This window comes from Schistocerca serialis, chromosome 3, assembly GCF_023864345.2.
Source record: "Schistocerca serialis cubense isolate TAMUIC-IGC-003099 chromosome 3, iqSchSeri2.2, whole genome shotgun sequence".
NCBI lineage: Eukaryota > Metazoa > Arthropoda > Insecta > Orthoptera > Acrididae > Schistocerca > Schistocerca serialis.
This window is the reverse complement of record NC_064640.1, coordinates 304,622,246-304,637,962: the sequence shown is the minus strand read 5'-3', so window position 1 is coordinate 304,637,962 and position 15,717 is coordinate 304,622,246. Positions and strand designations below refer to the sequence as shown.

The 15,717-nt window shown below is 40.7% G+C and overlaps 1 protein-coding gene across 3 annotated transcripts in view; it reads left to right on the top strand.

Annotated features, from left to right (window-relative positions):
* Positions 1 to 15,717, top strand: part of LOC126470098 (GATOR complex protein NPRL2) — a 176,523-nt gene that overhangs the window by 71,649 nt on the left and 89,157 nt on the right. For all 3 annotated transcript variants that reach the window (XM_050097665.1, XM_050097667.1, XM_050097666.1), the window contains exon 3: positions 14,127 to 14,283. In XM_050097665.1, coding sequence (XP_049953622.1) covers positions 14,127 to 14,283 — 157 coding nt within the window. The remainder of the gene's footprint in view (positions 1 to 14,126; positions 14,284 to 15,717) is intronic.

Sequence of the window (15,717 nt, the reverse complement as noted above, 5' to 3'; positions counted from 1 at the left end):
ATGCATAACACCTTCCACCAAGTTCACCAGCTTACACAGTATTTAAAAAGAAAAAGAAGTGCAAGAATATAGACTGATGGACTACGCATCATATCTTGAAGTGAGAACAAAATTGACATCTTTTGTAACAAGCTGTTTTTTATTTTTTTTATCTAGAAAGAAAGCCGATATGTGAAAGTTATTCATTGCAGATCACTGGTGATGTTTTGTTACAGTAAAACGAAATGTGTTTGGTGACAAAAACATGAATTTTCTTGTTGACGCAAAGGCAGAATTAAAATACCTTCTGTTAAAAATACACTCCTGGAAATGGAAAAAGAACACATTGACACCGGTGTGTCAGACTCACCATACTTGCTCCGGACACTGCGAGAGGGCTGTACAAGCAATGATCACACGCACGGCACAGCGGACACACCAGGAACCGCGGTGTTGGCCGTCGAATGGCGCTAGCTGCGCAGCATTTGTGCACCGCCGCCGTCAGTGTCAGCCAGTTTGCCGTGGCATACGGAGTTCCATCGCAGTCTTTAACACTGGTAGCATGCCGCGACAGCGTGGATGTGAACCGTATGTGCAGTTGACGGACTTTGAGCGAGGGCGTATAGTGGGCATGCGGGAGGCCGGGTGGACGTACCGCCGAATTGCTCAACACGTGCGGCGTGAGGTCTCCACAGTACATCGATGTTGTCGCCAGTGGTCGGCGGAAGGTGCACGTGCCCGTCGACCTGGGACCGGACCGCAGCGACGCACGGATGCACGCCAAGACCGTAGGATCCTACGCAGTGCCGTAGGGGACCGCACCGCCACTTCCCAGCAAATTAGGAACACTGTTGCTCCTGGGGTATCGGCGAGGACCATGCGCAACCGTCTCCATGAAGCTGGGCTACGGTCCCGCACACCGTTAGGCCGTCTTCCGCTCACGCCCCAACATCGTGCAGCCCGCCTCCAGTGGTGTCGCGACAGGCGTGAATGGAGGGACGAATGGAGACGTGTCGTCTTCAGCGATGAGAGTCGCTTCTGCCTTGGTGCCAATGATGGTCGTATGCGTGTTTGGCGCCGTGCAGGTGAGCGCCACAATCAGGACTGCATACGACCGAGGCACACAGGGCCAACACCCGGCATCATGGTGTGGGGAGCGATCTCCTACACTGGCCGTACACCACTGGTGATCGTCGAGGGGACACTGAATAGTGCACGGTACATCCAAACCGTCATCGAACCCATCGTTCTACCATTCCTAGACCGGCAAGGGAACTTGCATTGTTCCAACAGGACAATGCACGTCCGCATGTATCCCGTGCCACCCAACGTGCTCTAGAAGGTATAAGTCAACTACCCTGGCCAGCAAGATCTCCGGATCTGTCCCCCATTGAGCATGTTTGGGACTAGATGAAGCGTCATCTCACGCGGTCTGCACGTCCAGCACGAACGCTGGTCCAACTGAGGCGCCAGGTGGAAATGGCATGGCAAGCCGTTCCACAGGACTACATCCAGCATCTCTACGATCGTCTCCATGGGAGAATAGCAGCCTGCATTGCTGTGAAAGGTGGATATACACTGTACTAGTGCCGACATTGTGCATGCTCTGTTGCCTGTGTCTATGTGCCTGTGGTTCTGTCAGTGTGATCATGTGATGTATCTGACCCCAGGAATGTGTCAATAAAGTTTCCCCTTCCTGGGACAATGAATTCACGGTGTTCTTATTTCAATTTCCAGGAGTGTATGAACACATGCATTCATTTGAGATGATGACCAGTTATGCCAAAGTCAAGGCTACCACCCAACCTACCTCAACTTTTTCAAAACAATTTATACCACTTGCTATAAACCAAGAATATACAACCAAAAGAACAAATTTTGTGCAAGAGAAATCTCCATCGCTCTTGATTTAAAATTTTACAGAGCTAAGAAAACCCTTGCAGGGGATACAGCAGGTGACACTTCATGTCTCTCAGACAGCACAAGAGAGGAGGACCCGTTCCACACCTTCTTCCTCTCAAAATATGATTGATGTACATCAGACACTAGTCAGTGGTTAAGAGAGACTAAGACATCAAGAGTCAAAGATCTGTCCGATTTTCTTTTTACCCAGATCTACAGTCTGAAAGATACACACTTGAATACAACAAAAAGAGATAAAGAAGAAACAAAGGGGTAAACAAACAAACTAAAGAAGTAATTTGTTGGTTCTGGTGGAACTGGAATGCTGCTCGACAGCAGAAGACTTTGTAGACACTACACCAACAGCGCAGAAGACATTGAAACATTTTGCAGATTAGTGTATATCATCTTTCGCTTTAATGACCATACTGGCATTTTTTAGTGATTTCACAATGGAATTGCAGTGGCTACTGTCACCATCTGGAAGAAATTCGACACATAATCACAAACTACCCACAGTGTATATAGCAACACAAGAATAAAGATTTGTGGAAGCCAGCTTCTTACACCTAGAAGATATATAATGTATATGACAAACATAGGATGAACACAGAATGAACATCTCAGGGTGTCGATACGTGCTAGTCAAATCGGACACCTTCTCTGAGCCAATACCTATGAGCACTGCATGCAATTTCCACTGAGCATAATGCTGACAATTTGTAATATCTACTTTCCCCCTGACCTAGATATTGGCTACAGAGAAATGGAAGACATAATCACAGCTACTCGTATCTTTCATTTTATTGGAAGATTTTAATGCCCATAATCACATATAGGGCAATGAGATGACTTGTAGGGGATAACTACTAGAGAGATTATTCTCAGACCTTCATCTCTGCCTAAGTAATTTGGGAGCCCTAACACATTCAGGACCACCCATCGCTCCTATTATGCAATAGATTTGACAATCTGCAATCCTAATCTCACAGTGGAGCATTTGCAATAACCTTTGCAATAATTACTATTATGTGACTATTGTATCTGTCACAAATTTACAAGACACAGATCCTGTTGGTCACTGTGAAGAACCAATTGGAATGCTTTCACCACTGAAGTGCAGTTGCAATAAGTACACAGATGATGATCGACGAAATAGTAGAAAATGCAACAGAAATAATCATCCAAGCTGTGAACACTATTACCACTATCTTCACATTCTCCTAGGCAAAAATGTGTTTCATGGTGGTGCAGAGAGATTGCAGATGCCATCAGAGAATGACAAAGTGCTCTCTCTACATTGACATAGACACCCCTCTACTGGAAATTTAATTTTATTCAAAAGATCAAAGCCAAACACATTTTACTTAGTGAAACAAAAGAAAAATGAATGTAGGGAAACAGTGTTTATTCAGTGACAGTACACAACCCAGGTTCACAAGGGTGGCCCAAACTACAGCTAGTTAGTGGATTTCAAGCCACTAATAGAACACAGGGAATCCTTGACGAAGAGGAAATTAACACCACTTCCTCTGACATTGCAAAACTTTTCATAATATATTATGCAGAAATGTCAGAATCTAAGGAATACATCCCCAGGACCAGACAACATCCAGAAAAAATGCGTTAACATCATGGCGATAATAGTAAAAATTCTGTTCTAAAATTTTTAATAAGGTTTAGCAAAATGACGAAATTCTGTCACAATGGAGAGTGAGTGTCTCATTACTTATACCAAAGCCAGGACGAGATCCAAAAAATAGAAAGCACTACAGGTCGATCAGTCTAATAAGTAACTTGGGTAAATTATTAGAAAAGACAGTTAATGCATGTTACTATTGGTGTTTGGAATCTAGAAATCTGCTTCCTCGATTTTAATGTGAATTCTCAAGATCTCAACCCCCAAGTGACCATCTCTTATGATCTGAGTTCATGATATGAGAGATCTTTGTGCAGCACTGAAATTTGCTCCCAGTAGCTTTTTTTTATTATTATTATTTGCACAAGGCATCCAATACAACTTGGTGGCATCACATTTATCAACTCTGTATGGATGGAGTTTTCAAGGAAATTTGATTGGCTTCATACAAAAATTTTTACCACTCAGACCGTTGAGAGTTGGGTGGGCACGACCCACAGTAACCACTACATGCAGGAAAATAGTCTGACAGTGATCATTTTCAAGTGCCACTCTGTTTTCAATTGCAATAAATGGCATAGTAGACATGATGGGACATACAGTCACTCCATCATTACAAGTTGATTATCTTTGTTAACATTATAGTTCTTTATCATTAGGTACAGTAGAATTCAAGCTACAGACAGCTATATGAAAGGCACAAAAAATGGGCTCAAAGCCATGGGTACGATTTCTCACCAAGTGAATTGTGTGTTGTGCACTTCTGTAGAATATATCTGCCCATCCTCATCCAGAATTATACCTTAAAACCCAACTGCCAGAAGTCTTGGACTAGTACCATTTTCTAGGACTTCTTTTTTATCATAAACCTACATGAGTACCACATGTATGACAAATAACGACTTCCTGCAGGAAGGAACCACGTACAGTGTTCCCTCAGTAACAGTTCCTTACAAATTGAACTATTGTCTCAGTATTTTATAAAGGACTTGTTTTATTCCCTTTGGACTATGAAGCATTGTTATGGGTTAGCAGCACCCTCTGTCGTAGAAATATTAGATCCTGCCCACCGCAATGGAGTCCGTTTGGCAATTGTAGCTTTCCAAATGAGCCCAGTCAACAGCCTTCATATAGAAGTGGGAATACCATCACAAAACTATGTTTAACTATGTAATCATGATTAATCAAATGCAAAAAGACCCTAGTCATCCCATTTTATTCTAAAATCCAGCCATCACCTTACTCATGAACTGATGTTGAAAAAGGTGCCCAACAGCAGTATGACTAGAAGACTTCCAACAAGAACCTCAGTTTCCTCCAGTTAGCTGTACACAATACTCTCTCTTGCAAACACCTCCATGCCATGTGCTCCAATCAGCAGTAAGAGTCAACCTATGGTGAAATACCAGAGACAGTATAACTACTGTTTTTTTATCGCTGTGTCATCCAAGTGTATCCCCATTTTAATCTGCTTTACACAGATGGCTCCAAAGATAATTATTTGAGTCTGCTAGGCACACATGCACAACTGGAATCAAAAATGTTCTTTACCAAAAGAATGTAGAATTTATGTTGCAGAGTTAGTAGCTGTCCATAGAGCATTAACCATAATAACTTTCCCGTGACAGAATTTCATTATATGCAGTGACTGCTTGAGTGCTTTGACAACAGTAGACAAGTGCTACCCAAAACATCCACTAACCTCTGCCACTCATAAGCAACTGTATGTCCTTTGACACTACATCCTGAAGAAATGGATAGACAAATGGCAAGATAATACACACAACAGACCATTGAACATACCACTAAAGCCTAGCAGACTTCGCTATGTAGCTCAATAAAGAAACTTATTGCCTTATGCCATCTCAGAATTTGACATACCAAAATAACTCATGAGTTTCTTCTATAATGAGAACAATGTCCTCCATGCTTGTGGTGAAACATTAACAATTCGACACATCCTTGAAACTGCAACATCAAATGGATGTGGGACACCACTTGTCAGAGATTCTAACAGATGATGAAACAGCTATAAACCTTATGCTACACCTTCTACAAAGAAGTGGATATTACAAGACTGAAAGACAACACCGTTATTTGTCGGCTTAGGGGACGGAAGTGGGAGGGTGGGCCCCTAGTCACCAATTTAGCCTGTAGGCACCACCCAATACATTCTTCCCACCCGAACTTGCCATGGATGACAAAATATCTTTAAACCTAAGATACTAACTATATATATAGTAGGTTGGCATTTTAACTGCTAGGCAGTGATATAAAATTTTGACGTATGAATTTTAGTAGTTTAGTTAGCCATTCATGTACTGAGTACAAAACTTGTGATTCTTTTATTACTATTTGACAAAGAGAGGGACAGTAAAATTGTCTCGCACCCATATCTTTAGACATCAGGATATGATTGAGGGATTAATAATGACGTAATTCAGTCCCTTTATATTTATCACTACCACTACCCATCTCATACATCCTGCTTTTTGCTAAACACTTAATATGTTTCATAGGCTTAGATTCGCTGTAAGCTTCGGACAGCTCCACATAGCTGCTGCTAAGTAGAATGGGTACTGTGCCCTGGGTTCTCGGTTCTTCCTGTAATCTGCATCCCCTTTACAGAATATCTATCATGCCACTTACATGTCATTCAGTCAAGTGGCCAGGCAGGTTGCGTATCTCACTTTCTTGTAGGGGAAGCAGTACATATGGGAGTAGATGATACTTAAGGTATTTAAGATAACTCTGCTACCATGTCAATGTATATTTGAAAGTTTGATACATAATCATCCTGTCTGATTACCTGCATCCATTCATATCCATTGTGCATTCCAATGGACTTGGGCAATTCCAGCAGGGCAGTGCGACACCCCACACATCCAGAATTGCTACAGAGTGGCTCCAGGAACAGTCGTCTAAGTTTAAGCACTCCTGCTAGCCACAAAACTCCCCAGACATGAACATTATTGATTGTATTGGGGATGCCTTGCAATGTGCTGTTCAGAAGAGATCTCCACCCCCTTGTACTCTTAGGGATTTATGGACAGCCCTGCAGGATTCATAGTGTCAGTTCCCTCTAGCATTACTTCAGACATTAGTTGAGTCCATGTCGCATAGTGGCGTAGCAGTTCTGCGTGCTTGTGGGGCCCCTACACAATATTAGGCAGGTGTACCAGTTTCTTTGGCTCTTCAGTGTAAAATGTGCATCCGTAATCCAAGACTCACCTCACAAGAGTCCTATACATGTTGAACGGAATTTTTAGAGGAGCTCCCCACCATGTGCCAGCCACGTATCTAAGTTCACTCATCTTTATTTTTGTATTAATTGTGTTAGCATTTATGTGAGGTCTCCACGTTAGTTTGTGTATCCCTCATCATTTCATCATCATTCATGAAGGTGGCGAGATTGGACTGAGCAAAAGTTGGGAATTTGTATGGGCGCTGATAACCGCACAGTTGAGTGCTCCACAAACCAATCATCATCATCATCATCATCATCATCATGCACATTAGTCTCGAGTCAATTCCCATGCCTAGTACCTTAGCTTTACTCGTGAATAGGATATTTATTCCACAAACCCTCATGCTGTTCAAGTAGTGTGGAATTATTCTTCCCATGAAAATAAATATTGATGATGTTTTCAAGTGTTATCTCCAGAACATTCTCTCCCAGGCAAATTCTAATGTTTGATACAGCATGAGCCATAATTTCCTTTGATGTTTCAAAGGAATAAACTGTCAGATACAGGCAAAGATCATCAGTGAATTATGAGGTACATACCCTTGGATATGATGGCGTGCCTAGTGGAATAATAAAGTACTGTTCTGCGCACGTTAGCCCTGTATTTAGCCATATTTGTAATTTTTCCTTCAGGAATGGTCAGTTTCCTGAACAATGAAAGTAATCAGTAGTAAAGCTGCTTTATAAAAAGGGAGAAATGGACAATGTAGACAGTTTTATACCTATTTCTATGCCATCAGTGTTTGCTGAAGTTATTGAAAAGACTGTGTATGTAAGGATAATTGATCATTTTATATCACATGATTTGCTATCAAATGTACAGTTCGATTTTAGAAGTCGTTTAACAACTGAAAATGCTATATTATCTTTTCTCTGCGAGGTACTGGATGGGTTAAACAAAAGGTTTTGAACACTAGGCATAATTATTGATTTAACTAAAACATTTGATCATGTTGTCCACAAAAATATTGCTCCAGTAGTTGGACTATTACAGAGTACGGGGAGTAGCTCACAGTTGATTCACCTCTTACTTTAGCAACAGACAGCAAAAGGTCATTATTCACAGTGTTGAGAATGGCTGTGATGTGGGGTGTGAGTGGGATACGGTCAAATAGTGGGAGAGGGATGGGGTTGGGGGGGGGGGTGCCTCAGGGATCAGTTTTGGGGCTACTCCTGTTCCTTATTTATATACATGATATGCCCTCTAGTATTACAGGTAACTCTAAAATATTTATGTCTGGTAATGACACTAGCTTGGTAGTAAGCGATGTTGTGTGCAACATTGGCTCGTTTTCAAATAGTGCAGTTCATGACATAAGTTCATGGCTTATAGAAAATAAACTAACGCTACATCACAGTAAGACTCAGTTTTTACAGTTTCTAACAAACAATTCAATAAAACCTGACGTTTTAATTTCACAGAATGGGCATATGATTAGTGAAACTAAACAGTTCAAATTTCTAGGTGTTCAGATAGATAGTAAACTGTCATGGAAAGCTCATGTTCAGAATCTTGCTTAAAGACTTAATGCTGCCATTTTTGCTATTCGAATGGTATCTGAAGTGAGTGATTGTTCGACACAGAAATTAGTCTACTTTGCATATTTTCATTCACTTATGTCGTATGGTATTATATTTTGGGGTAACACTTCCCATTCTAAAAGAGTATTTTTGGGGCAGAAACGGGCAGTTTGGGCAATAAGTGGTGTAAGTTCACGAATTCAAAAATCTTAGCAGTAATCCACACGCTTTCAAATTGAAACTGAAGAGTTTCCTCATGGATCACCCCTTCTATTCTGTCGAGGAGTTCCTTGAAAAATTAAGCTGATTCTTGTTGTATTGTTGATTGCCTCTACTTAAACTTATGGCTTGACTTTTTTTGGGTTTATAAACATTTTATTTTTGTGTGTTATTACTTTTATGTTGTAATTTCATGTACTGACACATGTACTGTCTTTGGAGATTTGCTCCTCAATTTGGTGCTAAGGAACTTGACATGTAAATAAATAAAAATAATAGAAACATTTTTCAAGGTCTCGTTTATACACTGTGTACAGGAGAAAGCTGTGTGTGGCTACTTGAGGAAGACCATGGTCGGCTATTTGAGACCTGATTTCCATTTGCGTCATAGGCCGCGAAGATTTTAATTCCACAGATTAGTTTCAGAGGTAATCCAGTTGAAATGAGTTTTCTTTCCAATACTCTGATTTTCACATTGTCATCCTAAATTTATCCTACATATGGAGACTCATATACGGACATTGGCAGGTAAAAATTAAAAGTCTGTGACTCTAATAAATAAAAACAAACTACCTACAACACAAAGTATAGTAGTATGTGCTAGATTAAAAAAGATATTTTTTTATGACACAAGCTCTGGTCATCATGCAAGCTTCAGTTGTACAGGACATATGAATTGTGAAACTGTTGATTGAAAGTTTGATACTTAAGGAACTGTATTAAAAAAAAATAATAATAATGTAGTGCTCTTCACATAAATAAATGTGTGGATTAGGGGAAAACAATTTTCCTAAGCACTATAACACAGCAATAATTAGCAAAGTAAATGTTACATGTAACACCTAAGCTTTCTGAAGTTACTCCAACTCCTGTTGTATATAGGATGCTCATACGCCATGTCTCATTTTATATACTTACTGAATGTTGGAGAAGTATATCCTGTTACATATATCACAATGCAGAAAAAAAGAGTTTCAGGAGTTGTCGATAGCTCACGGAATGCATGAAACAATCTGCAGCCTCTTGATTGTAGAAGGCTAGTAACAGACAATGTGAGCTGATGATATTGGTTGTGTTACCTGTTTCAAGTTAGGAGTGGGTTAGCCTCATTGATCGATAAAAGTTGTTCTACCAGTATGGAAGCTTAAAAGAATTGACAAATATGTTCCCATTGATAGAATTGTGGTTACTCATTATCAGTTTTATAGTTGGGTGTTGTGTATGCATGCAACTTAATGGATGCACATGTAACTGATTAGCAATAGGTTTTGTATTAGATTGTGGAGCTGATGGTTAGTGAAAGAGAGACACTTGCCTAATACACTTCAGGAGCGAAATGCAAGTATTCTCATTGGCAATCCCGTTTTTCTGTTTTATACCTTTCCTCTGAAAAGTGCTCCTTCATCCCAGGACACCTCCCAAGTTTATTTCCAATTTAAAAAGAGCTGGAAAAAACATGATGTCTAGGGGGAAATCTCTAACCCTCAAATCATACTGGTAAGCTCCAACCACAACACACAGCATGAAACATGCTCGCATATGAGGGAAAAATGAAACCAGTCAGCTTCAGATGGGCAGGCAAAGCCACATTCCAATGGATTCCAGGTGCCAAGAACATATTCCCATTGTGAGGTTGTCCATGGGGTCAGAATACAAATCAAGTAAAATCCTTGCTTTATTAAAATTCAACTTGAATAATAACTTATCACCACCATTGCCCCCTCAGGTCGGGGAATGGCATGTTAAAAACTCCATGCTGTATAAAGAAGTGTTCAGATAACCCAACAAATGGCAAATCTACTTGCCTCAAATTAAATCAAAGGTACATCTATGTTGGCACTTCATTTGTTTCATCCCTGATCAGGGTATGCACTGTTGTTCTTTTTATACTGCTGCAGTCGGATTTATTTATTCATTCATACGTAAAAAAAAGTATTTTATTAAAATAATTTTTTTTGGTTAGGTGTCTAATACTTTTCTCCATGTATTCCTTCTGTATGGGCTATGGAGTTCTATTTAATCATTTTCATGGAATTTGGCAGACGTTTTGCTTATTCCAATTTTTATTTCCCCACCTTTCAGTTTATGGTATCCAGACACCTGCCCACATGTTATCGATACATTTTTGTTCCATTGGCAAGCTGTATGTGCTCTTTGATTACATATCTGTCATAATGTGGTTAGTATTTCCATATAAGGTTCCTTCACTGCCATTCATCTGCTGTATTTCAGTTTTTCCATTTTAATTCTCAGTACGTTAAGAATAGCTGTTCTAGATTCCATTTCCCCTCTGAAGTTTCTGGTTGGGTCTGAGAAGGTTATGTAACATTCTTGATTTTTTTTCTCTTGTTGAGGCTGCCTTTTATTATCTTTGTAGTATTTTTGCTGTGGGCTCCAACTATTGTTTTTCGTGCTTCTGTCTGCTAGCCCTTGGCAGAGTTTCCAAACGAAATTTCCATTAGATTCCTCTGATGTCAAGATTCTTTGAAGGACATATTGAAACTGGTGGTGTGGAACATTGATACTGAGGAGTTCTCCCACTTCGTCCCCCTTTTTAACATTCTACGATTGATAAGCATAGTAACCTATGGTTCTCTGTTTACTGTAATTCCCTGTAGGAACATTCCTGTCTTCCCAGTTGGTGAGGTTTCTTACCAGTAATTTGATACTTGCAGCTCTCATGACACTAGTTTTAATTAATTTCAAAATCAAATTGTATTGTCTACCTTGTAAAAAGTATAGCATAGACACAATTGTTTCCGAACTTGTCTAATTTGCCCCTTGGCTGTCAAATATGAAAAGGTCTAGAAGTTTCTGCAATACTTTGAAAATGAGTACCCCTATGTTCTCCTTGCATATCTTTCAGGCAAGCATTCTGTGAGTGTGGCATGGCTTACTTGTATTTTCATTTCCACTGAGATGTGGTTGCCTTTCGTGTTGCTGGGCACTTAGGTAGCAAGTATACTTTCACAGCAAAAATCTCCACAGGTGGCAATTGATGACATGGCCTTTCTTGAACTGGGAATTCTACACAGTATTTTGTTTAATGTGAAATTGTGTGTCTGGAGAGAGTAGCTTCCATGTATTCCTTATGCAGCACCAACAGAAGTCCCACACTAGATACACAAGTAAACTTAGTGTTGTTTCCCAAGTGATGATAAAACATTGGGTGTAACTTCTTAACTGCAGAGAGCTAGGTTTTGTAAGGTTGGTCCAGCACAGTTAGTGCAAATAAAAAGTCGGCGGCTATTTTTGATGTACTCTGAGATGGAGATCTCGATGAAATAAGGATGGATGAACAGTGGATAAGGCTTATATCAAAATGGATTTCATTACCTCGTTGGTGTTAAAACTACCTTTAAGATCATAAGAGCTAGTGTTCAATAGCAGCAAGGCCATGGGCTTGAGGGTTGTTTGTGTACAGGAAGGTGGTGTCAGCAATTAGAGTAGGGTCAAGGTGATAATGGAAATGGCATGACTGAGAGTGTTTGTATCTTTGATGCGAGAGGCTAGGCTATGGGCAATTGGGTCGAGGTGTTGGTTGACAAGACTGGAAATTCTCTCAGTGGAAGACCAGTTAACAGCTACATTGGGTGACCAGGATTGTTGGGTTTACGGAGTTTGGGAGGCATGTAGAAGGTGGGTGTGCAGGGGGTCATTAGGGTGAGGAGGGAGATAGACTCAGAGGAGAGATTCAGAGATGGGCCTAGATGCCAGCCTGTTTATAGGCCATCTAGAGGAAATCTTCCTACCCTCCCAAAACTCTTGTCTGGTTCTGGTTCATTGATAATATCTTCATGATCTGAACTCAGGGCCAAACCACCCTATCCTCACTCCTGTTTGCATCACTTGATCCTCCTCAACCCAATGTGCCATGTTCCTAGATGTGTCCTCCATCTATGTGATGGCTCCACCCATAACTCTGTCCCTATTAAGCCCACTGACCACCAACACCATCTGCTGCATATTGGCAGCTACTAAAATGTAGACTTTCACGGCCGGAAATATCATGTCCATTATAATTATCCGGGCTGTTATGCCATGGTTGGTTGATGAATTCTGTGTCGATTCCCAACGTTTCGTCTCCGACTGTGGGAGACATCTTCGAGGGGGTCCGTAGCTCATTGGAAGGTCCAACACACCCACTGGCTCGCTACTGACTGAGCTACGGACCCCCTTGAAGATGTCTCCCGCAGTCGGAGACGAAACATTGGGAATCGACACAGAATTCATCAACCGACCACGGCATAACAGCCCGGATAATTATAATGGACATGATATTGGCAGCTGTCACACCTTCCGTACCAAATAATTGCTTCTGTATGGCCTGGTGACCTGTGGGCAGCATATCTGCATTGATGAGAATTCCATTGCCCAGTGTGCTGAAGGTCTCTCCCTCCACAAAACATAGTCCACAAACAGATTTCCTGTGCCATATCCTCACACATCGCTAATTCTCCCCCACCCCAGACAGAATCAGTTGCAAATGATCATCACCACATCAGATTGGAGCAACTGAACCATGTCCTCCTTCATGCCCATAAATGAGAGACATCCTACTCATGGTCTTCCCCACACCTCCTAAAGTGGTATTCCATTGCCCACTCAACCTACACAGCACGCTGGTCCATCCCTATGCCACTCCCACACCCAACATCTTCCTGCAGGGATCGTACCCCTGTGGAAGATTTACCAGAAGATCTGGACGATTCACCTTCCCAACACATCCTATTCCAATCCCGCCATAGACTTATCCTATTCCATCAGAGGAATGGCCATCTGTGAAAGTAGCCATGTCATATACCAACTCTGCTGCAATTTCTGCTCAGCGTTTTATGTGGGCATTACCACCAACCTGCTGTCCACCAGAACGAATGGCCACAGCCGATTTGTAGCGAAGAACAGAATTGACCACCAAGTGGTACATCTTGCAGCTGAGCACCACATGCTAGAGTTAAGGCTGCTTCACAACCAGTGCCACATGGTCCTTTCCTACAATGTCAGCTTTTCTGAACTACATAGGTAGGAATTATCATTGCAGCACATTGTTTGCTCCCGCAACACACCTGGCCTTAAATGCCACTAACCCACTGTCCCCACACCCTTGGCTCAACAATTTCCACTTCATCTGTCCTGTCAGCTGCTACCAATCCCCATGCATCTGAGTGATCTCCATCATGTATTGCACCAACTCACTGGCTCTGGTGCCTGTGTATTGAATGCCTAGCTCATGCACCTGCCACCTCTACCTCCAGCATTTCTACCCCGCACATCTGCTGTCCCCCTTTGAGTTGCTAACTACCTGTTGCCAATCCCTCCTCCTGCCTCCCACCTCTTTATCCCAATACACACCCCAGCCATTGCAGTCTCCATCCCAGTCTACCTGCCAAATTGCAAACTTGGACTTATGTGTCCCGTCAGCACATTGTAGGTGCAGGGGAAAGGAGGGGGGGGGGGGGGGGGCTGGGTATTGTTGGCTGTAAATTGTAAATAATAATCTTTGGTTCATATTATGACACTTTCCAACATTATTTTGGGAAAAAATGGATCATTTGTGAAATAATAACATAAACCATTTACAGAGTTAATGCTGAGATCATATTCTTTTCTGTGTTTTAGCAATACATTTGGATATAAAATAACGGGATTTCCAGTGAGAATAGATGATGCAAAATATGCAAGAAATGCATACTACTTTAATCTCTGTTTTGTGTGTGATGCATGGGCTCGCACTGTGCAGTATGAACCTGTTGTGAAGAAACTTTCTGAATATTTGGTAAGTTATTTCAACTATTGTCACATTACACAACCAAATAAAAAAAAAACTCATAATATAAAAATGTAGGCATGTATATATGTCCCACATCTCTTCCTAAAACATGGGACTGATTTCAACCAGAATTGGTACATTTATCCCTTATTGTATGGAAAGAATCAGTATAGGGGTAAGAACCACATACCTACCAAAGGGGTTGGAGTGAAAAATTAGTTTAGCTTACATGGCACAAATATCCAGACTTTGTTCATCCAGTATTTGAGAATGAGAGCTAATAGTGACTTGGGACAAACTTCATGCATAATTTCAAACCCTTACAAAACTTATCCTCACTGACAACCCCCACTAAATCATTAAAGGAAACAAGTTTGTCTCATTTTTGTTGTTCACACAGTAAAACTGTTGCATCATGCATGTCCTGTCTGGACACATTTGGTAATAACATTGCCATAGTTCATATTTCCACAATTATTACATGCACATCAGAAAGATGTGCAAATGCCACACTAATCTGTTGCCTTCATGTCAGTGCTAATACAAGGTGGTCAGAAACAGTCTGAAAAGCTTGTTTTTCAGCATAGGTTGTTCTGAAAAGCAATTGTTAAGAAAAAAATTCAGCATGTTGCACCATCTCTGAGTTAGTTGGCACTAAAGTTAGATAATCAGGTCGTTGCATGCGCAAATTCAAGTTTGAAGTGAAAATCATTCATTGATGACTACTCTGCTATGGTCGTTATGTTTGCTGTTTTTGTCCCATACATTTTTGAAATTATGTCAAAGAAGGTCAAAAATGTCAATGAATTGTGAAGTCTACTGTGGCAGTGATAAAACAAGATTTTGAATTGGAGTTATGTGCTGTAAAACATATTACCTTCATTTTTAATCAAAAATATCAAATTTTGAGTTCATATCCTCTATACTTTTCAACAGGCGAACCTAGTTGTGTATGATTGTATGTTTCGAAGAAATAGTGTGGAATGAGTGCAAAACATTGATAAGGACCAACTTCAATTTAGTTTCATGCGAAAAACCGTCAACCCAACTGTATAGACATAACACCACGGATGTGTAATACTGGGATGTTAACAATAGTAGCTTCATAGATTGAGCATGCATGAGTTTACTGATTTTCTGAGAATGCACTGAGTAATGCTCATCTGTGTAGATTCCATGTCAGGTCAAATGCCTAAAAGAAATTAAGAGAGTTCAAAGAAGAGCTGTACAATTTATGCTGTACTTATTTAGTAATTACAATAGCATTAGAGAGATGCACAGCAAGCACCAGTTGGATATCCTATAAGAAAGATGTTGTGTAGCACATGAAGAGCATTCTTTAAAATTTTGGGAACTGTTTCACAAAATATTAATTATATTTATTGCATATTGTTCAGAATTTGTGGGGTATGTGGCTAAATGCATAGACAATCATTCTCT